At 50.4% G+C, this 27,948-nt stretch overlaps 1 protein-coding gene across 1 annotated transcript; it reads right to left on the reverse strand.

Annotated features, from left to right (window-relative positions):
- Positions 1-1,780: 1,780 nt before the first annotated feature.
- Positions 1,781-27,897, reverse strand: MPP3 (MAGUK p55 scaffold protein 3). The gene is made up of 19 exons (XM_059907052.1): positions 27,820-27,897; positions 26,572-26,628; positions 26,210-26,328; positions 25,942-26,019; positions 24,586-24,666; positions 24,210-24,347; positions 21,105-21,186; positions 19,503-19,588; positions 18,041-18,115; positions 14,778-14,974; positions 12,878-12,942; positions 11,437-11,457; positions 10,835-10,876; positions 9,518-9,682; positions 9,343-9,423; positions 6,184-6,277; positions 5,859-5,967; positions 4,356-4,478; positions 1,781-2,326 (listed from the first exon to the last, which is right to left on the reverse strand). The coding sequence occupies exons 2-19, from the start codon at positions 26,594-26,596 to the stop codon at positions 2,150-2,152; spliced, it is 1,758 nt and encodes a 585-aa protein (XP_059763035.1). The 5' UTR covers positions 26,597-26,628; positions 27,820-27,897; the 3' UTR covers positions 1,781-2,149.
- Positions 27,898-27,948: the final 51 nt, after the last annotated feature.

Below are 27,948 nucleotides of genomic sequence, written 5' to 3' on the forward strand. Positions count from 1 at the left end.
CTTGCTTCACAATACACATGAAGGGAATGATTACTATTTCATCTGACAATTGTGCGAAAATATTAAGAAGCGGAAAATGTCTGTTGTAGTATGAAATACAAAAAAAAAATCATCTGTTATTCAACCACTGTGCTCCTACAATGGGGGAAAAAACCACCCAGGTGGGACTTTAGAGTTGGTGAGCATCTCCACCAAGGGGCCTCCCTAGGTGATTTTTCTGGAGTAATTTTAGCTTATGTGTTTTTTGCCTGAGAGCTGAGTTTAGATCCTGGCTCTCCTGAATAATCCACACAACTTGGCATATGCCATTCCACTTCAAAGTGCAGCTGCCCTCCCTGTGCTGGTTCTATGTGGAACAGCTCAAGACTAATTTCACTTGATAAGAATCCAGTACTTTGTAAGTGCAAAGAGGTCCTCATCCTTTTGCTAGAAAGGTCTGAAGAATGTGATCCTGTTAGGTGGACCTACCAGGTTCATGAGCTAGAATGTGGCATAGGTATCTTTGTGTAAGAAGGAAAAAATGGAAATTTCTAAACGGGCAGCAGATCTTCTCCCTGGTGCTTCGCCCTTCACCTGGCCTCCTTTTTTTTCTCATGAGGAAAAGAGCTTGAAAATTTACACGTGTAAGCAGCCTATTTTCAGTCTTAGAAGCTGCAACCACACTGCACATTATTGTAAATTCTAGCTGGGAGCACATTCCTCACTTCTAAGTCCATAATTTAACAGGTAGCCTCAATTATGGGACCACAAAAGAAACAGGCAGTAGAGTATAGTGATTAATGACCATCTCTGGTATTACGAAGACCTGGGCTCAAATACAGTGGCTCTGCCATTTTTTTAAAGCTGTGTGAGCTTGAACACATTATTTAAACTTTTTAGCCTTGTTTTTCTCGTTTGTATAATAGAGATGATAAGAATCCTACATCAGGGAATTCCCTGGCGGTCCAGCGGTTAGGACTCAGCACTTTCACTGCAGCGGCGAGGGTTCAATCCTGGTCAGGAAACTAAGATCTCACAAGCCACGTGGTGCGGCCAAAAAAAAAAAAAGAATCCTACATCATAGGCTTGGTGCATCTGTCAAAATCACGTATGTAAAGCCCTTAGCATAGCTCCCGGCACAGAATAAAGATTTATATACATTGGCTATTAATAAGAAATACAATTCTCTGAAGCTAAGATATATCACAAATCCTGTGTGCCATTAAGCACTTTTGCTCAGAGACAACCCATCAGGCCCACACTCAGAGTCTATATACTTTGATTTTGATGGTCAGGACTGATTTATTGTGACTTAGGCATAGTTATGACAGGGGGGAATCATCTGGTTTCCCATGATGCAGCAGGATAGGAGCCCCTATAATCTGAAGGTAGGGACAGCTGAGAACCAGGAGAGCTGTCAGTAACAAGAAAGACAAGTGATGGAATAAAATAAATCAAAGCAAGCAAGCGTCAAGTTTCAGAGTCTGAGAATATTTAGAAAAGGCACAAGCAGCCTTACATTCTGCAAGAGTCCCTGAAAACACCACTGTATCATAGAAGAGTACAGTAAATCATGGTGACAGGGAAGTGTGCCTTAGTCTGCCAAAAAAGTTGATGAATGCTCACTATTTAAGAAGGCAGAGAACCATGTTTTCCATTACCAGGCAAACACACACTATCGAAAAGGTTAAAATCAACATTTTAGTGCCTGAAGACAGGGGAACTTCAATTGCATGGAAAATCCTCTTGGGTAAAACAACTCAACTTCCAACAAAGCCGGATAAATGAAATGTCACTCTGTTTATAAAGCTTAAATACCTCTGCAAATTGGTACTGTATACATTCACCACCACCACCCTCCAAAAGACAGTGGCTACTCAACTTTGGTACAGAGAATCAGGGTCAACTTGCCTGTGATACTTTAATGAAAGACATGTGTTATTTTGTGATATGCTCCCTTTCGACTTGTATTTTCAGCTCCAAAGGGGTGCAGTGAAAAGCCACAGACAAAAACCAGCAACAAACAAGACTCCCCACATAGACTCTTCTTGATGATGAAGTTTATGGAAAATTCTGCCCCTCTCGCTTGAGATTCCTTGATGGTAACATGGGGGAGCCTGGACCAGGTGGTCTTCCAGGTCCCCTCCAACCTGGATGTTCTAGGATACAGTTACCTGACCCAACTAATAGGTACCCAGTGAGTGTCCTTGCTCAGCCTCTCTAAGAGCACTCTGAGCTGGCTGTACGCACTCTGGAGGTCCTCCTTCACCAACACAGCGTCTACCAGGTGCCCGTAATGCTGGTCTATGAAGGCAGCAGAGGCGGCCATCTCTTGCTGCTCCTCATCCTGCAAGGAAAAGGGGCAGTTAGGGAACAACTGGGTTGTTCTCCCCCCAAATAAGAAACCTACAGCCTTTGTCTTGGGCAGTGTTCCAACCTCTAATGTTTAGGTGATGAGTGGATGACTACGGCCCTTGAATAACCAACTGGGTTCACAAGAACAGAGCATAGTGATGTTAGCCTATCAAACTTCCAAGAAAGTTCATGGGCGGCAGCCATAATCATTGTTCAGTCATTCACAAGATATCTACTGAGGACCTGTTAACTGCGAGCCGTGCTTTGGGCGGATGCTGATTCTATATCTGCATGTCTATATATGTCAATATCACACTTCCTGTCCAAAGGTATTTCCAAACTAGCAGTACTATTCTGTTGCATGGCAATTTGGTTAAATAATCACAGGAAAGAACTAAAAATAGTATTCACTATATAAAAGCAAAGCAAGCATTTCGGGAATCAACTAGGGGGAAAAGAAGGAGAATAAGTAACTCAAATGCCCTCTGAAGACTCCTAAATTCATCATGTAGAACTCAGTTCTTCTTTTCATTTCCTCAAACCAGAGCCAAACATTAGCACAGTTGACAAAGCAGAGATATTTAAGAAAGTGCTGGGACAACCCTGACCCAATCCCCCATTTCGTTAGGATACCTGGCTTCTTTAATCAGATTGCTTTCCTGACACCTAACCCTAAGGTATAGACAGCCAATGATCCCTCCTTTACCCAACCTACCCAGTGTTTGCTTCTTCATTCAAAAATACCTCTAGTAAGTAGAATTTCAAGCAGGTAGTTCACTGACTATTAGCTTGGGTTTTGGAAGAAAGGAAAGTGGCAGGATCCACTCTGAGTAAAACTGCAAAGTGAAATTTGTTGCTGGCATTCACCCACCTCCCTTTCTATCTCCTAGTCCTCTGCTGCCTTCTCGCCTCTGCTTCTAGGGGCTCAGTGTTTTTATGCTGCCATGGAGGGGGTAAGATGTCTTCCCCTAAAATGACCCATATTCCAAAATATTCCCTCCCCCTCTCTGTCACCAATCAAAACCAGACTCCTACTTTAGTGAGAGCATCCATACTTTCAGAAAATATGTTCTAAAGGTCTAGGAAACAGTTTTTGCATGCTACCGCAAAGACAGAAGAGACCTACAGGAAGGCTTAGATAACTTCTTCTCCTTGCTTCTTTCCCCCAGGAGGGAAAAACCTAGATTAAATTGGGCAGACCTTCCCAATTCTATATGGTATCTTGCAGGGCTCCTCTCCTACTCAAAAGCACCCTGCAGTGTCCCACTGCTGCCCCTGGATCTTCCATCCCACTTCCCCCACCCCCTTACACACATATATCCTATAGACTGTCTGCCGCTACTGGAGTTTCCCCTCCTTCAGGCACCCTCATTGTTCATCCTAGAAGCATTTATCTATTTGAGAAATTATAGAAGGAACATTCTTTTTCCCCTAAATCCCTCAATCTTCCTAATAAATATCTGCCTCTTGAAAGAACTCAAGTAAATCTCTAATGGAGTAAAATGTGTGACATTTGTTTTGCAGCTGTCAGTCCCCTGAACCCTTTTCCTGCCCTGTAAAGGTGGAACTCAACCACCTGCAGCTTCAGCAAGAGAGTCACGGTCCTGAGCAGCACATAGGAAAGATTCCCCCGTGATGCCCCTTGCCTCCATCTTGGATTAGCTTGCTGGATCTGAAGTTGGTGTTTCAATTAAAAATTATTTGGGTTTGGCTTAGGAGTTCAACAAATTTTTGTGGTATGTCACACTCAGATCAGGTGCCTGATAGATGTCAGTCCCTTAACTTTCCAACGGGGTCCTTAGGTGAGGGAGTGGAGGGTGGGGAACCCAGGCAAAGCCACTCCTGTGTGAATTGGGAGGCACTTCTGGCTGCCCCACCCTGAGTCTTCAGATCACATGACCATCTGAGTCTGGCCAACAGGCAAAACGGACAGATGGTCTTGTATAGAAGGTATGGGCACCCACATGCAGCTAACGGCCCTTTTAGGCCTTCGGAAGAGAAATGATCAACTTTAAACTTACAAGTGGGGCTGCTGCATCCTCACAAGCTGGGGACATGGGTGGCGTCTTCCTCTTTTCCTGAATTGCAGGCTTTACAAATATAACGTAGGGTTTAAACTCTGAGGTCCTCAGTTGTGGCAGTGCCTGAGAAAGAAAGTTCAGGAATATTATATACTTAGAAAATAGTTTATTGTGAAACGCACTTCTTGAATACTCAGTAATGGTGTGCTTCGTCACATAACCCCAATGGCAAAGGTCCTGATTATACGGTCATACGACAATGGCCTTCATCCGTGCAGACCACCTGCTCATTTTCCTGCCCTTCACTATGATGCTGGCCTCAGCTGGACCCTGAAGGCTCACTTGCCGAGAAAGGAGGTTCCAAAGCCTCAGCTCCGAGAGTTGCCATCTTTCTTAGCTCTGACTACCCTCCACCAAGCTCTAATTAGCCTTCGTACACCCTTCTCTGCCTGCCTAGTCCTGATGGAAGAACCAGCAGGATTTAATGTGTATATCTATTTAGTCAGACGTCATCAATTTGGACTAATGCAAATTTGTGCTATCACACAGGCCTCCTTATGATATTCAAAGAAGAAAAGTTTTGCCAAGCAAATGAAGAGACTAAGAGATGCCTTGAAGCAAATTGTAAAGACTTTAGAAGGTTTTCAATATGCAAATCGTCCTGTTAATTAGTGCATTTTATTTATGATGTAAGGGCCTGTGTTTGGAAACACTGGTATTAAACTGCTATATGTACAGCTTGCATCCCCTCTAAACCAATAAAATCACTTTTCAAAAAAATTTTTGAAATTCAGACTTTTAATTTCCACTACCAACTCCCAGTACGTCCAAATTAGTGAGGATTTTCCTTTCTGGACATAAGGTGCTTTTTGGAATCCATTTCAAGCCAACTTCTGTAAAATAAAGCCTACAGTTTATGTCATAAAATCAGAGCTCAGCCCCTATTGAGTTCAAGGCTTACAAATTTTTCTCAAAGACAAGGTTAAAAAGACGGTTAAGTCCCTGTGGGGTGTGCAGGACTGGAAATGTCTCTGAAGCACTTCACAGGGTCAAGTCCCCCCTTTTTCCCTTTCAAACTGCTCTCCTGACCACCTCCCTCAGTGGTTCTCTAAGTGGTTCTCTGATTTCACTTGTCCTCGTCGGGGAAGGGATGGCCCAGCTTCCACTGGTGCATTTACATCTAAGTCCCTGACTGTCAGGTCATAATGGACCAGTCAGTGCCACCATCTCCTGCATGATTTACTCCATGCAGAGGTTACTATCTTGGGCCTGTGGGCCACCAAGAGGGTCCCTCCAATTCATGTCATTTTTGTGTACAGCGGTGCACATTTTGGGGTAAAAAAGCTTTCATTAGATTCTCAGAGGGAGACCCAAGGAAATATTAACCACCAGTGCTCTGGAATAAAAAGTGCCTGGACTAAGGTCGAATATTCTGTAAAATGTACAACCCCCTAGTTTATAAATTCCATTAACAGGAAATGCCGAACTGGCCCAGGAACTCACATCTGGCTCCACGTCCACCAAACACACTTTGTTTTTGGCCATCACAACCTGAATGGCTTCCAGGCTGGTTCCATAGAGGTTTTCCTTATATTCACCGTGCTCCAGGAACCTAGAACAGCACCACAGGAGAAAAGGCCTTCAGCTGCTGAGCTTGCCTGAATTAACACAGAAGGTGAATGGCCCACCATGACTCCCCCCTCCTCCTCCCACCCTCTGCTTCCCCTGACTTTTCCAGAAGCCCTCCCAGGAGGTCAAGTGGAAGACTGGACAGATGCAAAGACACACAGCTGCACGGAGGCCCCACTGGTCCGTCAAGGAAATGTACTTGTTGTGATGCAAGTCGGCCTCAAATGCTTGCTTAGAGACGAAGTGATATTCCACCCCATCCTCCTCATGGCTCTTCCTGGGCCTGGTGGTATCTGTGAAAGAGAGGAAGAGGGTAGCTGGGCAGAGATGTCACAGCACAGCGAGCCTGTGCCCTCATTCCTGTCAGGAGCTGGTCGCTGATTTGTGTACAAACCACCCACTTCCCTCCATCGAGGGTCCCTGTGTGCGGGCACATCACTGACTTGCACAGCTCTGCAATGTAGGCAAAAGGAGGCCTCCGGTTTTGCAGGTGAGGACACAGAGGTGCAGAGGTTAAGCACCGTGTGGATATCCCACGGCTGGGAGCAGAGCCGGGTCTGAACACTCTCTGTCTCAGGCCAAGCGTATGCCCTTAACCACTCTGCCAAACTGCCTCACTGATGCTGTGGCTTTTAAAGAATCGCCTAAGGAATTCCTAGTCCTCTAGGTTTTATTTCCTAATTGTTTTTCTTTTTGAGAGCCAAGGGGGCAAAAACTCAGTTGACCCTGCTGTATGTTTTTAATTTTTTATTCAATTATTTCTCATCTGGGGAGAAAAGACATGAAGATAGAGAGTCCCCTTGTGGACTAGATGTTTCCGCAAAGCTGGCTGTCACATAATTATTTTAAAAATTGATTTATTTATTTATGGCTGTGTTGGGTCTTCGTTGCTGCGTGGGCTTTCTCTAGTTACGGCGAGCGGGGGCTACTCTTCGTCGTGGTGCGTGGGCTTCTCACTGCAGTGGCTTCTCTTGTTGCAGAGCACGGGCTATAGGCGCTCAGGCTTCAGTAGTTGTGGCTCACGGGCTCAGTAGCTGTGGTTCATGGGCTTAGTCGCTCCGCGGCATGTGGGATCTCCCTGGACCAGGGCTCAAACCCGTGTCCCCTGCATTGGCAGGCAGATTCTTAACCACTGCACCACCAGGGAAGCCCCCCTCACACAATTTTTAAACACAGTTTTTTCCCTCTGATTTCCATAGTAGAATCGAAGCACGCACCTCTGGGGAAAATCAGATCCTCCACAGAACAAGAGCACACACGAAGCAACACACAGCTTTTTCCAGAGCATTCCAAAAGAAAAGAGGGGGTCTCAGAGGACAGTGTTTTCTCCCTTGGGGGCCACCCAGGGGATGTTCTGTGTGCTGTGTGACATCTTTGTCCAACCTCTGGCAGAGCTGCTAGGGTCACCTTTTCTGACCATGTCCTTGCTTTAAAACTTTTATTCACCCACTGATTACATTCTAAACACCTTAGATGAGTATATGAGACCCTCTCAATCAACCCAGCCTCCCACTCAGCTCATCTCCCCCGACATCACCCACACTAACTTCCCCAGTCCCTCCCATTGCTATACTGGGTCATATTTTGTCCCTTTGCACATGTTGTTCCCTTGGTATAGAGAACTCTTCCTTCTCTGCCTGGAAAACTCTTACTTACTCTTCAAAACCCAGATAAAAGTCACTGCTGCTGGGAAGCCTTCCCTGACTCACCCGGTTCCTAATAGCAGGGAGAAAGTCACCTATCTGTGGGATTTCTGGAAGCAGGTAGGTCTAGCCATCCAGGTACCCCACCCCAAGAGGATGGGTCTGGAAGTTTCTGAAGGATCCATGTGTGAACAACTTCCACACGTCATGTTTCAGTCCATCGTTTCAGCCTAGAAGGCTGTGGCCCCCCCCCCAGAGTTCTCCCAGGTCCATCACAGGTGCTTCCAGAATGGCCTCCCCAACCCCCCATGACCCCGCCACCACATCCCTGCCACTTCAGGTAGGATTCTGGAAGACAATTCTCATAACCCATAGACTGAGCTATGAGCCCTGAGGCCCAGGGGAGTGATACAGCAAAAGAAAGAATACATAGGTGCGCTTCCTCAGAACACTCCAGAAAGGTCCCATTACTGCCACCACAGCATCCTTTCTCAGTGGCCATCAGGTGCCCACATTGTATCCCTCTGAGGAAGAGGACTGAGAGTCCCAGAAAGGAACAGCCAAGGACAGGAAGTGGCAAGCAGCAGGTGAGAGGCTGTTGTGTGGCCTCATTAAGAATGTGACTGTGGGGACTTCCCTGGTGGCGCAGTGGTTAAGAATCCACCTGCCAATGCAGGGGACACGGGTTCGAGCACTGGTCTGGGAAGATCCCACATGCCACGGAGCAACTAGGCCCATGCGCCACAACTACTGAGCCCAAGCGCCACAACTACTGAAGCCCATGCGCCTAGAGCCTGTGCTCTGCAACAAGAGAAGCCACCACAATAAGAAGCCTGCGCACCGCAACAAAGAGTGGCCCCCACTCACTGCAGCTAGAGAAAGCCGGCGCATAGCAACGAAGACCCAACGTAGCCAAAAGATAAATTAAATTAAAAAAAAAAAAAGAATGAGACTGGGGCAGGTTGCCTGGGTTTGAATCTTGGCTCCACCACTTACCAACTGTGTGACACTGGGCAAGTTACTTAACCTCTCTGAGCCTCAGTGTCTTCCTCTGCAGTATGGGATGATGATGATCCTCTTCTCAGGGATACTGGGAAGGCGACCAAGCTACTGCACATAAAAGCTCTTGGTAGAGCTCCTAGCACTCTTCAGTCTCCTCATCACATTCAGAACCAGGACCTCTGCCTACTGGATTTCAGCATCTCCCGCTGTCTCTGGACTCAGGAGTGTACACAGCCACCCTGCCGGACTGGATCCAGCTGCAGGCGGAGTGCCTGAGCAACACTGCTCACGGGCTCTCTGGTTTCCCCAACCTACTCTCTTGCCCAAGCAGAGAGCAGGGGCCATAGGAGTCAGAGTCATTGGGAAGAGGAGGCTGAAATACACCCACTGCTGGGGGCCCCTTGGTGTTGGGCTGAAGCTGCCACTTTACCTGCAATGAGCTCTAGACTCACCTCCCATCCCAGGCAAGAACCAGGCAAGTGGTCCTCCAGTTACTGCCTCAGAGGGTCCTAGTGGACCACTGAGAGGGGGGTCTCTTCCCATCATGCCTAGGTCCCCTGATGTGCCTATAGCAGGCAGTGCCTGGCGGTCCTTCAGACCCAAAGTAAGGATGAAGATGGATACATGGAGTCAAGTCCCCGAGAAGTTCATGTGCAGACATGCTTGCACACACACACACACACACACACACACACACACACGGGCCCTCTTACGTGGAACGGCAACACCAAAGTGCTGTGGGTTCTCTGCCACCACCTTCTGCTTCAGCTCGTGCAGTCGGGCTCCCAGAGACCCTGGGAAACAAAGGGAAGGCTGCAAGGTCCCTGCTGAGCTCCCTCCCCACCCCTCCAGGGAGGAACCAGCCCACTGTCTGGAGATGTCACCTACCGATCAGAACCACCAGGCGGGGCTGCTCGCCGGGCTGGTGCTGGTACCTGGTCACCTCCTCGTAGGTCGGCAGCTCCGGAGACTCGGCCACTGCGGATGTCTTTCCTTCCTGCGGGCTTCCCAGTCTCTCCCTGCGGCCCAGCCGGAAGCTCCTCCGAAGACCAGCTTGGGGAGAAGGGCAAGGGGACACTGCGGCATTTGTCCCAGTATCTCCCTATAGACTTTCTCTACCTAGTCAGACCTGGAGGTGGGACTGAGACCCACAGGCCTCTCCCAACCACCTCCTGCTACAGGAAGGGGTTGATCAGGATGGACAGTAATATGACGAAAGTGTGATTACCTGGCATCCAAAATCTAGGGTTCAAAGCTACTGTTTTACTTGGTATGTGACTGACCTCAGGCAAGTCATCGCCCCTCTGCGCCTCAGTTCCCTTATCCATGAAAGGGAATCCAAATCTACAAAGGCAATGGGTGCTCCTAGATTGGATCCTGGATCGGGGGAAATGCTCTAAAGGACATTATTGGGACTACTGGCAAACTTTTGATATGAACAGCATATTAAACAATAGAATTGTATGCATGTTAAATTACCGGAATTTTTTTTAAAAATAAATAAAATAAAAAATAAATTCCCAGAATTTGATAATAGCCCTGGGTTATACAAGAAAATGTCCCTGTCCTTAGGGGACACATGCTGAGCTATTTAGGAGTGAAGGCACATGATGTCCACAACTCTTACATGACTCGGGGGGGAGGGGGTTAAATGTGTACATGCAGAAAAAGGGAATGATAAAGCTAATATGGCAAAGTGTTAACATCCGGTGAATCTGCGTGTAGAGTATATGGGAGTTCTTTGTACAATTCTCACAACTTTTCAGAAAGTTTGAAATTGCTTCTGAATGAAAAGTTTAAAAACTCTTCGCCTGTCTCTAAGGCCTTTGAAAAGATTTGCCAAAATAAAAGAAGTGAAGGTACTTTGGAGATTGATAAAAGGCTCCATTGCTGTATGGGGGTGGCAGAAACACTGAATAAACTACAATTGAGATTATGGTAATAATAAAATCAGGATTAATGTAGGGGTCCTGCCAGGGCACTGCTCCCAGTGGCTGGGTGAAAGTTGGGGTGGGGGACCCCAGGCCTGGGCAGGCTCAGCCCAGCCTCTGGCAGACACAGACTGAAGGAAAATGTGGGTCCCGCAGACTCAGCTGCTCTTGAGGGGTTCCTGGGCCCGGATCACCTCTCCGTAACCCAGGAGCCCACGGTGGTCTGTGCATGGGCGGGGGAGGGGGTCTCGGGGGGAGAGCCCCCATTACTTACCCACGTAGTGTCCTTTGAAATACCCCTCACAGTCACAGGTCTCTGGGGACCAAACAGAGAGAGGGAGGCCAGTGAGCCATGCTGGACACATGCCCCAGCCCAGAGGGACCCAGGCCCCAGATGGCCAGGCAGAGCCCTCTGGGATGGAGTCTCGGGGGACCCAGGACAAATGCCATGTGCCGGCCACCCCAGGTAAACAAGTTCCTCTGTTTCACCCAGTTCTCCATGCTTAGGCCACAAACAGCCTTTCCAGGCCTGGTTGGGGTTCTGGGCCAGCAGACCTCGTTCCAGCCCCTCTGAGTTAGGATCAGTGAGAATAAGGAGGGGAGATTCACTCGCCCTGCCCTACCGCTACCCAGCCGGGTCACGTGGTCAGCCCAGCCAAAGGCCGGGGAGGGCCAGGCCCCACGTCCCCACCAGCTCTGCATGCCTCAAGGAGCAGGTCGGTCCAGCTGGCAGAGCAGGGAGAGGGGTGCCAGGAGCCAGAGGGGCACAGCGACCCCAGAGAGGGGTGGCAGAAGGGAGAACAAGCCCCTCCAGCCCCAGACAGTCTACAGAAAAGGGGCCTGTCCATGCGCACAGGGGACAAATACTGGGCCTACCTTTGTCACAAGGCTGATCATCTGCGGTTTGCACAAAAGACAGATGGAACAGCGTTAGCGGAGGGGAACCGCGAGGCCCTGTGGCCCAGAGGCAGCCGCAGCCTCGGGTGCCTCAGGAGCCCTCCATCTGTCCCCTCTTTCTTTCCTCCAACAAACCTGTGATCTGAGCTGCAGTGCATTATTAAACCAAGACTTGCTCTAATTAGTCCTCCTGTGTGTGTCTCATTAGCGGCCCAAAGAAAGCCAGATCTTCACTGGCATAAGCAGCCTCAGGGCCAGTTTACTCAGCAGCCCCTCCGACTTGAGAGCAAGTCTGGAAAGGTGGCTGTTGGCAGTGGCGACCCAGCCAAGGGAGCAGCTCGCCCTAGGATGCCTGCAGTGGGACCAGGACCTGCTCTCTCTTCTCTTGGGTTTGAGACTCTCCTGGGCAAATGCAGGTGCCAGACGACAGAGTGGCACAGCGCAGGGCTGCAGGCCAGCTGTGCTCCGTTCATCTGGCATTGTTCTGGAGCCCCACTTGGTTCCAAGCCCCCCCTCTTCCCCTCTACCCCCCGACCCCCAGCTAGGGAGGCCATACCCTGGGGAAGCTTCCTCTCCATACGGGGCTCTAACCTGGGGGCTCTGATCACAGGCCCTCTGGAAACCTGACCCCAGCCCCACTCCCTTGACTTCATAAGCCTCTGTTTAACCATCTTGGAAAAAGGGACGCCCTGACTCCACTACTACCCAGGGCTGCTGTGATGATTAAAAGGCAAGAAGGTAGGTGAATGTGTTTTCTAACAGGTAAGTGATGCACAGAGTAGGGTTGCTAGACAAAATACAAGACACTCTGTTAAATGTGAATATCAGATAAACGGCAAATAATTCCTTAGTATAAGTATGTCTCAAATATTGCATGGGATATACTTATACTAAAAACCTATTCATTGTTTATCTGAAATTCGAATTTAACTGGGCAGCCTTTATTTTTATTTGCCAGATTTGACTGCTGACTCAGAGGCACGGGATCGCTCACAGCCATCTCCATTCCCTTCCAACATCAGTGGTTCTTAAACTGTCAGGGTCAGAGAGCCCCTTGGGGATCTAATGAAAGCTGTGGAGCCTCTCCCAGACACAGACTCACAGATACACAACACACACACACACACACAGTTTGCACAAAATTTTGGGAGCGGTGTTACCATGCCCCCGCACTGTCATCTGTGGGCCCCAAATATAGTAGCTCCTCTCCAGGGAATAGCTCTCCGCAACCTACCCCCATTTCCCTTCCTCATCCCTCTCCCCATCCCCTCCTCCCTCAGGAGGCCTGAGAGCTCACACAGGACCCTCGGTGCCCCCTCCAGCCCAGTGCTTGCTTCTTCCCCACACGAAGCCCCAGAGTCCTAACCCCAGACCCTCCCTGAACTGCTTCCCTGAAGTGCCATCTTGCCAATCTACTCACACGGGGGCTTCTTGAGGCTCTGGGGGCTCGGCAGGGTGCCCGTGGCTCTCCGGTAGCTTAGTCGCCTGTGGGGACACAAGGGGATGGGCAGGCCCATGAGCTGGACCAGAGAACCAGTCATAGGGAACTTTCTGGAAAACTCAGGGAAACCGAGGCCTGGAACCCACAGGTGGGGATAGCCTGGCACTCCAAGGGCCTCCTGCTTCACACTGAGTTCCAGTGAAGAGGGACATTTTCACAGGTTCTCACTGGTTCATGAGGAAGAAACTGAGTTTCTTGCTCTGGGAGAAGCTTTTCCAGCCCAAGATGGTCACACACAGGGGTACAGCCCAGTGCCCATGGTCAGCAGTTGGTCGTTACTTGCCCATGGCTGATTCTCAAGGAAAGGAGGTCCCTTCTCCAAACTCACCCGGCCTCCCCATCTCTGAGGAAGCTGGAAAACAGCAGAACGACTCCCAGGAGAAGCCGAGGGTGAAAGTCACCCTAACTTAATGCCCTTCCCCACCCACCCCAGCCCAACGGAGAGGTCAGCCTGGCACATTATTCACTGCGGTCCTGGGTGGAGAAGCAACCTCCAAGGCCTCTTTGAGCTGAGAAAACACCCAGGGCTCCTAGAGGTCTCTAGATTTCCACATATAAATGCAGCTAAAGAGCCTTCCTCCAAGACCTGTGAAGCAAAAGATGCAGATGGGTCTGAGGCTCCCCTGAGGAAATAAAGCAGCAGTTCTCAAACTTCAGCCCCTCAGAATCATCTGGAATATCTGTTAGAACACAGAGCTCAGAGTCTGCCCCTGGAGTCTCTGATTCAGCAGGTCTGGGGCAGGGCCCAGGCAGGGACTGGCATTCTAACAAGTTCCCAGGGGGCGCTGACGCACCTGGCCTGGGGACCACACCCGGAGGGCCACTGAAACAGATGAACCCTGAGGTCTGTTGCTACAGCATCATTCCACACCCCAAAAATGGAAGAGGGCTACAAACCTCAGGAGAGGCTTGCAGGTGTAAGTGCCACACCTTCTGACCCAGGATTTACACTTTTGGCAAGCTATCCTAAGGAAACAATTTGAAATATAAGGAACAGTCTATGTGCAACATAATTATTTGCACATAGACTGTAGCAGTGAAACATTAGAGACAGCGTCAAAGTACAGCCACAGGGAGGAAGCAAAGTCACTTAGGTAGGACCCTTCCTCAATGAAGCCTTCCATGCTTTCCCGGACGAGGGCCAGCCCTCCTGCTAGGACCTGGCGGGGCCCAGTGTCCTCCTCCCTCACACCCATCACATTTATATAAAGTGTTCGTCTGAACCATGTGTGACTTTTCAGCTAAACTGTAAGCTCCTCCAGGGCAGAAACCATAGTTGCTGCCTGTGAATGAACAGTACATCTCCTGATGAAATATTATATTACCATTAATTAATAGTATAGAATAATATTATGCTATAGTAATATAAGAAATGCTCATGTCAAAATGTTAAGCTACCAAAAAAAAAAAAAAAGCAAGACCTCGAATTCTATGTGCACCACTCACATAACAGGCACAGGAAGGAAATAAATTATGTTGTTTAGATAGTAGTGAGACTTTGGGTAATTTTCTTTTCCTCGTCCTCCTCTTCTGTATTTTTATATTTGATTTCTCAACTTGCCCTAAGTATGCATTATATAATATACATTAATTTAATAACATAGATTTCCATATATCAATATTTATTGAAATCTCAAACAGCCATCACCACTGATGATGGGAGAAGAAGAGCCAACACAAGCATAATTGGTACTTAGCCCAGAGAAGGACACCCAGTGGGCCCCTCTGGCTGTGCTGGCAGAGATTTGGGGCTTTGTCATGTACTTATGCCTCTGGCCACTCCAGAACCACACCCCCTTACAACACACCCCAGACCCACCTTTCCTGGAACTGCTTGGAGGGGATGAGGCCAGCTCGAAGGTTGGTGTCCCCCATTCGCTTGGCCTGCCACCACGTGGGGTCGTCCTGGCTCACCACTTCCAGGACCTGCCTACGCTGGAAGGGCAGGCCTGCCTCCTGGCAGGGGATGGCCCGGTCCTCCCGAGGGTTGTAGTGGAAGAGGGCCCGCATGAACACCTGCAGGGCGAGGGGCTCAGTGAGACAGCCCTTCACTGTGTAAGCACAGATGTGTCTATGCCACACGTAAAACCAAAGGACAACCACCATTCACAATTAGGAAGAACAAGCAGCCTCAAGAATAGAAAGCTGGGACTTCCCTGGTGGTCCAGTGGTTAAGACTCCGTGCTCCCAGTGCAGGGAGCCCAGGTTTGATCCCTGGTCGAGGAACTAGATCCCGCCTGCCCCAACAGAGATCCCGCACGTGGCAACAAATATCCCACCTGCCACAACTAAGACGCAGTACAACTAACTAACTAACTATTTATTTATTTATTTGTGTTTAAAAAAAAAAAAAAAAAAAGAATAGAAAGTTAATCAGAAACCCACACACCGATTTTCTTAGTGTTCTTCAACCATTTTCAATGTCCCAGTTGGGAAATCCATCAAGAATCAGAAAGTGAATAGCTGGGCCCCATGAATTTCCCTTTCCAACCTGAACATCTCCTTATTGACCTGATCTGCTATCCTCACAACAGCCTCTCAGCCTACACAAAGCAACCATTAGTCCCGGGAGCAAAAAGTAAAGTCAAGCGCAATTTCTAACTCAAATGTTATTTCTGATACGCTAACTGCCCCTAATGATGTCAGCAGCCACCTGTAAATAAGTAATCTAGATGTTTTGATAAGAACACAAACATCAATGAAACTACTGTTACCGATTCCTCATCATCACTTTTCAGTGGGTAATTGACAGCTACATATTTGACAGCTCAATCCTGCCTCATCTGTCACATACTGAGCCAACTCCCAACTCTCCCCTTTACCCTGAAGTCATCCCTCTAGAGAAGAGGATGGGAAGACATAGCATTTTGTCACACTTCTTCGTTCTCTTCTATAATTCTGTGGCATGGATTTATTTATTTCTATTTCCAGATTATTACAGCCCAATAACTTTAACAGCAAATAGGAAAAAAAAAAAAAAAAGGCCAGAGGGTTTCCTTAGACAAATCCAAATCATATTCCTCTATGTGCCAAGCAGAAAAGATGCAGTTTGACAATAGTAAGAAATTTCTGGCCATATATTATGAGGACAGATACCCTCGTTTAGCCACAGATGTTACCAGGGTCCTAGGCACTCAGAAGAAAGCATAATCTTAAATGGCCAGCCCTGATCAAGCATCTAGCTCAAAGAAAAATATTTAGAAAGGATGGACTAAGAGACAGGCTACCCATTTTGTCCTATAGGAAAACCAAGTCCTCTCCCTGTATCAAATTAGAACCTGCAAAAGCTGCATATGGAGACCATATTAGCTTGTCCCAGGAAGAACCACTTCCATCAGGTATTATGTGTGCCCTGTGATTCAGCTGAAGGTGCAAATAAGAAACAGTCATATAAAGATGATTTCTTCATTTGCCATAAAAAACTGTCAAAGACATTGTCCACTATTAATCGCCATTCATCAAAATATTTATTGACATCTACTCTGTGCCAAGTGCTGTAATGTCCCATCTTTCATGTGGGCTGGGAATTAGCTTTCTTGAAAAATTGGCATGCTTCCTTCCATACTCTGATGAATTACGTTCATTATTGTAATTCATTATGTTCTCCTTTTTGCCTTGGCTGCCAGAAAGTGCAGATCCAAATTCATTGGGAAATAAAAGTAATGCCCTCTTGCATCCTCCCTACCACCACTTCAGCTCAGGGCTTAACAATCTCTCACCTGGGCTTTCACAACAGACTCCTACCAGGTGCCCTGGCCCCGGTCTCCACCCTCCTCTACTCACTGCCCCAGGGAGCTTTCCAAAACACAAATGTGGTTGCATCACTTCCCTCTTAAAAAAAAAACAACCTTTAAGAGCTTCTCACCGCCTATGGGGTTGTAACTTGGGCTGTGGGGGCCCCCCATATCCCCCTGGGCCTTACTTTTTCAGGGCACCCCAGGCTGACTGCCTAATGGCTTTCTCCAGCCACTGGGATCTGCTCTCCCCTAACCTGGCCGGCAGGAACTGCTGGGAATTAACCCCCGGGATGCAGCCTGGCGGGAGTTGGCGTACAGATTCCCCAGATCTCCCAGCTCTTGGGAGGGATGACGGAGGCACGGTCTACAAGGGATGCCAAGCTCTGGAGCAGGATTAAGCTCTGGTTGCTCCCTGCGGTAACTTGCTGAGAACACACCCTTTGTTGCACTGGCTGCCTTCCTTTCCCCACTCCTGTACTGGTATTTCCTGGGGTCACCTCCAAATAAACTATTTGTAGTTGAAACCCTGTATCAGAGTCGGCTTCTGAGATCCTAAACTAAGCAGGGATTATGCCAAAACCCTTAACAAAGCATTCAAGGCCATTCAGAAGGTAGCCTTGACCCACCTCCCCAGCACATCCCCCCATCCTCCCCCTGGAGCCCCACCACCGTGCACTTCCTCATTGACCCCCCCATACTCCTCTCTGCCATATCTTTGAGCCCCCGCATATGCAGACCCCTCTGCCCGCCCTTCCCTCCGCCTCCTCTTCACCAGAGAAGTCCCTCTCATCTCCATCTTCCTCAAGCCTCACTTCCAACACCCCTACTACATGACACCTTCCAAAGTGCCTCTCACTCTGTACAGAATCTTTCCGAAGCACTTAATCACATAGCAAGGAGAGAATGGCTCGCCAGCCTCCCCTTCTGACCCAGGAATCCTTGAAGCTACTAATCATCCCGGTCTCCAGCATCTGGCTGAGCGCCTGGGCACAGAGGAGGTGCCTACCAAAGGTAGGCTCCACGAGGAGTTAAACAAATGGCAGTTACTTAATTGGTCCTGAAGCCAGAACATTTGGTACCTTCTCCTCCTCTTCACGGCCCTGCTTCTCGACTTCAATTAGAAAAACCTTGTCTTTTATTAGTAAGCTACGTCAAATCCTGTTTAGAAGAGGCCGGGTACAAACAAATAAATCACTCTGTGACTGAATTACAGGTCTCTACTGAGCGCTTGTTCCGAGGACCAGACGGATGATCTCTTCCCGGATGACTGTTTCAAAGGCTGGGCTGGAGTCCGCCGCCCCCGCTGCCCCCCCGCCCCGCCCCGCCGCCTCCAGCTCCCCCATACCTTGCTGTCCTTCAAGCGGTCCTCCTCCTGGGTGGCTGGGATGATTTTCAGGGTGATGGACCCCTGGGACTGCGCCTGAAAGGAAAGAGCACACAGCCGTGTCATCTACCAGATCGAACAGTAAGACGTCACGTCTTACTTCCCAGATCCGGAAACTCACGTTCAGAAATAAAGGGGACGTGCTGCGTCCCCTGTGACCCACCCTTCTATGGTGGGAGCCGGCTGACTTAACTAAAGCATTTTCATGCGACAAAGGGACAGAAGACTTAAAATGAGAACCCGAGGACAATGCATGCACCAAGTACAGCTCTCCATCCCTCTTGACCGCTAGTGCCCCAAAAGGCTGCCCTTCTTTCTTTTCTCTCGGGTTATTTTAATAACCTAGTTCAGTTTCATTTTCCTCCTTCCTGCCTGATTTGGGGCTGGTTCCCAAATAGTACTCCCCTCTTTGCCTGCATCTTCCCCAATCTCAGGCCACTGCTACCTTTCCAGGGGTTCCCCTCCCCTCTACTGGAGAGAGGCCCTGCACCCCATGTGGGGGGCCCACGGGAAGCACACTGTCAGCCCATGAGAGTGCATCTCACCCAATGCCATCCCTGGCTCCGCATCACTCTGGAACACGAGGAAGTCGGTGCCCAGAACCAGGGAAAGGGGAGTGGGGGCAGGAAGACTGAAGTGTCTGCCTGTAACCAGGACCCCCTACAGCAGGGGCCTTAAAGAGCGGGCCTCAGAGCTTCAGATCTCATCCCGTTTCTGCCCCCCAAACCATCAGAAGTTAGCAAAGACTGTTGTGTTGGGAGAGGATGCCTGAGGATAAAGAGGACAGAACTATGATGGGGGCTTTCTATAATTTCAGTTTTGACTTGAACCCCCAGAATAGACTGAGAAGGTTGTTTCCATCCCAGCACGTGATCCCCTAGAATGCCCTTGCAGTTGTAAAGTGCTATATCCTCTTCTGGATATTTACATCCTAACGATAACTATGCATTGGTTGAGAAACCATCCCTATCCCTGCTGTACAGGAAGGGAAATGGAAACTCAGACTGATTTGATGACTTGTTCAAGGTTACTCAACTGGAAAGTGATGCAGGCAAGATTCGAGGCCAGGACCAACTGATCCCAAAGCCCTTGCTCTGCTGGACTACAGCCTTTTACTCCATATTCCTCAGCCCTTTGGAAGAGGGGACCCTTTTGAGAGGGTCTTCCAGACGGGTCCTCAGGAAAGAAGGCTGGGGTAGGGAGGACGGCTGTGCTGAAGAGGGGGTCTGAGAGAAGCGGGTGGTCTGGGCGCTTCTTTCCTCCTGTCCCTCACCCTCCATACAGGGCACTCTGTAAGGCCACTTGGCTTGCGGCCTCCCCGTGCAAACAGGGACACTGGGCCAGATCAGCCCTGGCTCCAGGAAGCGCCCTGCTCTGGGTTTCTGAAGAACCACCGCGTTCCCAACATGCGCGCAGCACAGACCAGAATCTGGCTAATCTCGTCAGGCCGCTTGTGCAGGACCGTGATCCCGTTCACTTCCCGGAGCTCGTCTCCAACGTGGACCAGGCCTAGGAGACACGGGGGCTGACCGTCAGCACGGGAAGGGGGCTGAGGTCCCCAGAGCACGGAGTTCTGGGCACCGCTGGCACCTGCCTGCGGAACCCACTGCAGGGGAGACGCAATATTTAAAGACAGTGGACGGGACTGGGATGAACTGAATTCTCACAGGGTTCCAGGTGCCTCACTTGGCATCCCAGTCTTACAACCACGTGGTGAAACCCCCAGTTTACAAACTGGCAGCTGAGATCCAGAAAAAAGATGCAGCTTGCCCAAGGCCACACTGCTAAGAAAAAATGTAGCCAGTGCGCAGATGCAGTTACTTTGCTGTAGAAACCCTGTGTTCTTTCTGCTATAACCTCTGCTTCTTTAAAAATATCATTAACTCTTCACCTTCCTGAATGTACAGACCTAACTCCAAGAATGTCCCTTCTCAAATTTTACACGAAAACTTAAGGGCACCAGGGAAGATGGTGTCAAGAGTGTTAGACACACCTGTCTGTTGGCCTCTGCTTTAATGACTAGCATCTCTGCATATCGGGCCCTATTTGCCATTCAGTGCGGACACTGGCCCAGAAGCAGCAGCAGCATCCAGAAGGCAGTAAAAGGTACAGAGTCTTGGGCCCACCTGAGACCTGCTGAATCAGAATCTGCATTTTAACAAGACACTCAGGCCATTTCCATGCTTGTTAATGTTTGGGAAGCACTGGTCTAGGGGTCCCACCACAATGATCCCCAGACTTCTGGGGCAACACTCCCCTATACCAGGAGATTTGCCTCCCAGTTTAGTTCCTCCATATACCGGTGATTCTTTTTTTTTTTTTAACTTTTAATTTTATATTGGAGCATAGTTGATTAACAATGTTGTGTTAGTTTCAGGTGTACAGCAAAGTGATTCAGTTATACACATACATGTATCTATTCTTTTTCAAATTCTTTTCCCATTTAGGTTATTACAGAATATTGAGTAGAGTTCCCTGTGCTATACAGTAGGTGCTTGTTGGTTATCCACTTTAAATATAGCAGTGTGTACATTTCAATCCCAAACTCCCTAACTATCCCTCCCCCCACCCTTCCCCTCTGGTAACCCTAAGTTCGTTCTCTAAGTCTGTGAGTCTCTTTCACACCAGTGATTCTTAACCTGTGTTCCACCTAAACACATCTGGGACATGAACACCCTCCCCTCAGTAACTGTGGCTTGCTAAGGCAACTGGGGTGTCGGAGAAGGGTGTCCCTGCCCCCCCAGTTAGGATTTACACCAAGCTTAACTACCACAGTCTCAGGTTAAGCCAATGCTCAAACCCTCCTGATCACCCTCAAAGTACTCCATGCCTGAGATATTTTCAAACAACTAAATTTTCTACCGAGCTTAGGAAGAAGAAGAGAATTCCAGCCCCACTCCCAGAAAGCAAAGCACATCCCAAACAGGTGAGTGGACAGGAGAGGGAAAGGAGACCCGTGGCCAAAGGGGGCAGGCTGGGGGACCACGGCCATCACCTCAGCTAGGCCGGCACTGATGCCACTCACCGCTCCGGTCTGCTGCGCCCCCTCGCATGATCCTGGCCACCACGACAGCCCCTGAGTGCTCATCCCGCCGGATGGTGGCCCCCTGCATCAGAGACAGAGCAGGCAGGCTCCTGAGAAGCAGCCCCGAACCTCAGACCCCGACTCTCTGGACCCAGCAAAGCCTCCCCCCGCCACCGCCCCATTCCTCTCTCTGCCACTCCAGGGGGCAGATCGGTGGACACCTTTCCAAGGCTGAGGATAAAATAAAACCCACATCTCAAATTAGTATAGCACAGCACTTTACAGTTTAAAGAAAGCACGAGAATGCTGTCACAATCTCGTTTGAGAGATGAGGGACTGGGGCACAGAGAAGCAAAGCAACTTCAAGGTCACCCAGCTTTCTGCGATGCCACACCCACTGCTTTCTCTATTGTACTGCAGCCCTTGCCTCTTGCAAAGACATTTAATAATGAGGAGAGTATGTGCCAGCAAATTCCCAACCTGCCTCTAACCAAGCACAGGGTTACCAGGCCTTCTGTTGTTGCCAAGGGGAACCAATTATGCCCCAGCCGGAGCTCCGGGACCAGGATGGGGCCCACGAAGCATGGCAGAGATGATATCTAGGATGAAAAAGGCACTAGCAAGCCCTCAAGTTCGTGCACCACACAGACTGGACTGTGGCGGGGCAGGGCAGCAGTCAGGAGCTGGATGGCCCTGCCATTTACTAAGAGTATGTGCCCTTAGCGAGGAAGCTCTTTATCTTCTCTGCGACTGTTTCATCTGGGGTGTGGGAAAGCGTTTAACTCACAGGGTTGTTGCAAGGTTGACATCAGGTAATGCATGCAACGCACTTAGCACACGGTAAGTGCTCAATAAATGCTAACCACTTGTTACTGACTGTAAGTGCAAACCACTGGCACACTCATTATTAACTTCATTCAAAGTCCATAAGATAAATATTGCTGGAAAGAGAGACCAGCAGCTAAAAACCCTACGGCTTCTTGCCGCCTAGACTTTCAAACTTGCCAGCATCTCTATCCATCCTTTCCTCCTTTCCCCCATCTCAGGGGAGGGGCTCCTCCTGGCTAAGCTGCCCTCTATCCCCTCCCTCCCTCTCCTGCATTCTCAATGCCCCCTCCCCACTGGCTCCTTCCCCTAGTCCTAAAAATATTATCAAGTCTCTCCCATCATTAAAAAGCTGGCAACCCCATCCGGCAGCCGCCAGTCTCCATTCCTTTCTGCTCTCTCTGCTTCCTGCCCTCCGACTCACTCCCCGCCTGCCTCGAATGCACCAGCAAAGGCACCGACGACCCGCCAATTGCCAGCTCGCCATCCTCAGTCTTCTCTCTCTCATCTCCTGTCTGATTCACCCTCCCGCTGGAATGCTCTCTTAGCCTGGGCCCTGGTGACACTTCTCTCCCAGTGCTTCTCAGTGACAATTCGTCTCCTTTGCTGAGTCCTCCTCTATACGCCTTCTAAATGTTGATTAAAGGGCCAGGGTATACGCTTTACCCCGGTGGTCTCAACCTCTCGGGCGGGGTGAGAACCCCTCCTGGAAGATGGCAGCTGCCAAGTCCGTATCTCTGCACACATAAGCCTTCACCTCCTGGATATTTCCACTTGCGGGCACACAGGTCTCTTGAATTCAACAGACCCTAAGTTCCTCCTTGTAATGGTCCCAGTGTCCACCCATCATCCTAGCTGGACACCTGGGCCTTACCCAAGATGCCTCCCCAGACTCCTGCCCAAACTGGGGCGGGCACAAAGTGACATTAATTTTATTTCTGAAATATTTCTTGGATTTCTCTTCCCTCTTCCCACAAACCGAGGTCAAGCCCTGTTTCTGAACCTCACGTATTTGGCTCCTACCCTCAAATTGGTCCGCCGCTTCTGGTCTCACCCTCCAGGCCACTTTCTACTTCGTGGCCAGGATGATACTTCTAACTGCAAATCTGGCCATTTCGTTCCTCACTTACAACCCTTCAATGGCTCCCCACTGCCTTCAGGATCCAGCCAAGCAACTGTGTGTTGTAATCTGGACCTTTCCGCTCTCCCACTGATCTGGCCTCGCCTCTGTCACACTTTACCTTCAACTCGGCAAGTTCCCTGAATATAGCAGGCCGTTTACCTTCCCATGGCTTTGCTCATGCAGTTCTATGGTGGAATGCCTTTCTTCTTCCTCTTCCTTCTGGAAAACTCCTGTTCCTTTTTTTTTTTTAGAATTCAGCGTGGGCATCACCTCTTCCAGGAAACCCCCAGTCACTACCTCCTGTGAACTCCCAGAGGGCAAGGACTAAGTCTTAATCCTGCCCGCACCCAACACAGCGCCTGGCACACAGGAGCGGGGGGGATCACGATACGTTTGCTGAGTGGATGGATGACTGGCCCATTTTGAAGGTAAGGAAACAGAGGCAGAGGGGAAGCGGCTCATCTGAGGTCACTTGGTGAAAGTTGACAATAAGGAGGGCCAGCTGTGGTATTCTCTAGGGCAAGCCCTCAATTCTCTGAACTGCCATTACTTCCCTCCATCTCATAAACAACTCTGTCCCTTTGCTCAGTAAATCAGTGCTGAACCAGGACCAAAATGATAACAATCTGTCAGCTGGGGAGAAGAATGGCTGCTGCCCTGAGCTTCCTTGGAATTCAGAACAAGCTTGGCCAACTTTTTCTGGAAAGAGCCAAATGTAAATATTTTATGCTTTGCGGGCAACACAGTTTCCATTGAGTCTGCCGTTGCCATGTAAAGGCGGGGCCCCAGACAATATGTACACGAACGGGATGGCAGGGCACCAATAAAACTTTATTTACAAACACTGACAGTGGGTGGGGTTTGGCCCTTGGACTGTAGTCTGCCAACCCCTGGTTCAGAGCTGATGACCAGGACTGCCCTGCACAGCTGTGCAGGTTCTTGACTGCACAAAGGAGCTTGACCACTGTGGAGGGAAGCTGTAATCACCCAGAGAAAGGGATACTCTGCACACAAAGATGTCACAGGGACTAGTGGCAGCCCTGACAAAGCTGCCATCACTCACTCCAAAGACTTCAGGAGGGTCTTTTCCGGGGTTTCTGGGTGGGTGGAGGTGGGAAACAGGGAGAGGGTGGGGCATAGAGGTGGGGGCCACATACCAGGGGTTCCTTGTTTTTCACCAGGCGGACAATCTTCACTGATTCTTCATCAAAATCCTCATCAATATTATCGGGCAGAGGGGGGAGAACGGGGTCAAAATTCTTCTGGGCAACCGTGTCATGTACCATGAGCATGGCCTGTCAGGAGAGCAAGAGAAAAGAAGGGCTGGCCCTAGAGCTTACATGGGTCTGGGGGACCTGGCCGGGCAGTGGTTTGGGGGTCTCGAATCTCATGCCAGAGAGACAACCACCCTGGACGCTGGCACTGAGGAGCGCTTGCTCAGAAATTTCCTCAGTCTCACGGCCAAGCGCTCCCTCCTGCCCTCATCCCAGGAGACACAGATGTGTGGGTGGCCAGGGACTGTGGCGTGACTACCCTGAGGTGAGGGGTGGACAGCAGGTGGAGCAGTTCCCTCTCGTCACTGTGCATGGAGGCGGCCTGCAGCTCCTCCATCACCTGCGGGGAAAGGAGAGAGAAGGCCACAGACAGCTGTGGGCGCTGCGAGCCTGCTGGGAGTCGCCCAGGGGAAACCCCGCTCCCTGGGCTTCAGACCCAAGGGCCCTCCCAGCCACTACTACAGCACCAGGGGGCATTGGACCCTCAGCCACCCCAGGACTGACACTCCCAGGGAAATCACACCAGAGATCAGAGACCCTGAGCAGCCTCTAATTCTAATGGGAGCTAACTTACTAAGCTCTTCCTGGGTGCTGTCTGCCTTATGTGGATTAACTCTCACAAGGAACTAGACGGAGCAGGTACTATTATTCTGCCATTTCAGAAGTAAGCAGTAAATGAGACAGATTACGTATCTTGCCCAAGGTCGCAAAGCTGGTAAGTGGCACAGGCAGGACTTGAACCTGGGCTTATTTGGCTCTATTGTCTGTGCCCTTCACCACATTTTCCAGATGAGGAAATTGGGGCTCAGAGAGGTTAAGTCACTTGCTTACGGTCACAGAGCTAGTAGCAGAGGCAGTGCTGAGCCTGGGAGCCTCGCAACCTAACCTGCTCCTAATGGCATTCCACAGCCAAGAAAGGCAGGGGATCTGCCCCAACCCCTCGCTAGGCCATCTCCTGGGGTTATGTGAGTTTATTCAGAAGCCAGCCTTAGTAATCAACCGGGACAGCTTTTCCAACCATACAACACAGCGGACAGGTCCACAAGAAATGAGGAAGAATTCCTTTAAAAAACAAAGCCTGGAAATTCCCTGGCTGTCCAGTGGTTAGGACTCGGCACTTTCACTGCCGGGGCCCGGGTTCTATCTGGGCCAGGGTTCAATCCCTGGTCGATCCCGCAAGCCACACGGGTACAGCAAACAAACAAACAAACAAACAACAACAAAACCCCAAGAAGCTGCAAGTTCCTGGACGCAGGACTTCACATTGGGCCTCCCCAAAGCACAGATACACAATGTGCGTGTTTGACCTGTTCTTGTCGCCAGTTCTCAACCGTTTGGGAACTGCCCTCATCTCACAGCTGGGGAAACAGACTTTCTCCGGAACACAAAGTAAGTGGGCGTCACCATGTCCCCATGTCCCCTGGCCCTGTCCAAGGCTCACGAGTTCCTCTCTGCCTGTTAGGAAGCCCGGGGAGGAGGGGAAGGGGAGGAGACGCTCTTCACCTTGGGGCTCCCGAGTCCCGATGTCCCCTCACTAAGCAATGGCATGCAGGCCAGATGAAGGAGCTACAGGTGGGAGGGGGGCTGAGGCCGTAAGGAGAAACCTGGGGCTTACATCCTCGGCAAGGGCCACAGCGCTGTGCAGAACGGGGGTTGGACTTTGCCTCTCGTAATAGCGAAGCTTCTCGTGAATCTGCAAAGACAGCCGATCTCAGGCTGGGGCCTCCCAAGCCAGCTGCCCAGGTTTACCCTGGACGTCACACACCCCACCCACGGCTGTGGGGATGCCTGGGGCTGCAGACCGGGTCATCCATGGGGCAGCATAAGAGAAAGCCCTGCACAGTGGGCCAGTGAAGACCTTCCCGGGGCAGGGGGGCCTTTACCTTCATTAAATAGCTGAGGCTTTTTTCACTGAAAACATCCCTCAGGAAGCCCATCTCTTCCTTCTGGTTGGAGTCAGGTCTGAGCTGAGAGGTCAGTAGTGCCAGGGTTTCATGCAAACCTGAGGAGAGAGTAAGAAAAACACAGTATAACCAATGCAGTGGGTACTTCCTGCCCTGTGGGACCCCCGAGCGGACCCTCCAACAACACTTCAGCCCTGCTGTGTGCATATTTTCTCCCCCAGCTCTCATTCCCAGGGCTTGGAGCTGACACTAGGTAGCAGCTGCTTTCTTTGCTGCCCCAGGTTGCTAGGCAGGGTTTTGCCTTCAAGACTGTGGCAGGTCCAGCCCCGGGAGACACTCACCAGAGTCCTCGGACAGCACCGGCATGTCTGTGCTGGTCAGATCTCTGCCTGTGGATTCTGGGGGAAAAAGGGGGGGTGAAATTCCATCAAGCATATTCATTCAACAAACAGTGATTACACATGTACTGTGTCTGTCGGGGATCAATTTCAGGTCAGAGGGGATGGGAATAAATAATTCTCTGCTCAGTTTTTTCAGAGAGGAAGGAAAGAAAGCAAAGCTTTGCTGAGTGCTCCCAGTGTGTCAAGCATTGTCCTGGGTGATTTCATATGACATTTTTCTTAATCTGTTCAAAGCCCTGAGGAATTGACACTAATATTCCTATTTTACTGATGAAGAAACAGAGGCTTGGAGGATTCAGTAAATTGTAGGTCAGAATCCATACTCGATTGGCCCTTCCAGGTAGGTCTCAGAGATGAGAAGTGGCCCCTGCCTGACCGTGGGTGCTCTCCTCCACAGCGCACCCCTCCCCTGTTACCTTCTAAGGGGCCTCACTCAAGTCCCTTGACTGTCAACAAGTACCTGGCTGGGCCTACAAGCCCCTCCTTCACCGCCATCCCCAAGCCCCAACCTAAAGGGAGCCTGCCCCCAAAACAGAGCGTATAGAGAGGAGGTGGAGAGATGAGAGTCAGTGTCTACTATGCCGGCGGGGGGAGCCCTATCTCGGCAGGCCCCCCGACGTGTTCTGCAGCACGTGGACCTCAAAAAGTCCTCCTTCAGAAGGAGATAAGGAGAGTAATGATTCATTCATTCCGCAAACATGGAGCCAGCCCCACAGCGCCCGCCCGAGCCCCGCTGACACCGAGATGCATAAGAATGGTCCTCGATCCTCCAGCCAACGCCCCGCCCCCCTACGCCAGACTCATCCTCTGGCTCCTTCTAGCTGTGCCCCCCACTCCCCCAGGCAGCCAAGCAGAGACTCCAGCTCGCTTTGGGAAGGAACCTGTGGGACCAACAAGGAGCGCGGCTGGGCGAAGGCGAGGCGAGACCTGGGGGGACGCTCGGGGCGGTCTCGGAGGATGCGGAGCGGCAGGAAAAGAGAAGGGCGCACGGAGGAGGGGGTGGGTGCGGAGAGGAGGCCAGGGGCCGAGGGGCGGGGACTGAGACCCCCCGCCCCACCATCACCAAGCTGGGGGCCCCGTGGGCCGCGTGGCTGCCTGTGCATGAGAGGCGGGTCTCAGCCCATCCTCCCCTCCCGCCCGGCCCCTGCGGCTCCGAGTCCCTGGTCCGTCCTCCGCGCGGGTTCCTACCTCGGCGCGCCGGAATCTCAGCTCCAGACCGGGAGCCGAGCGGGTGCCGGGAGCCTCGGCCGCCGCTGGCTCCGCCTTCCCGGCCCCTCCCTGCCACGGCCGCTCTGGCGGGGGTGGAGGAGCCGGAGG

Source organism: Balaenoptera ricei, chromosome 20, assembly GCF_028023285.1.
Source record: "Balaenoptera ricei isolate mBalRic1 chromosome 20, mBalRic1.hap2, whole genome shotgun sequence".
In the NCBI taxonomy this organism is placed as follows: domain Eukaryota; kingdom Metazoa; phylum Chordata; class Mammalia; order Artiodactyla; family Balaenopteridae; genus Balaenoptera; species Balaenoptera ricei.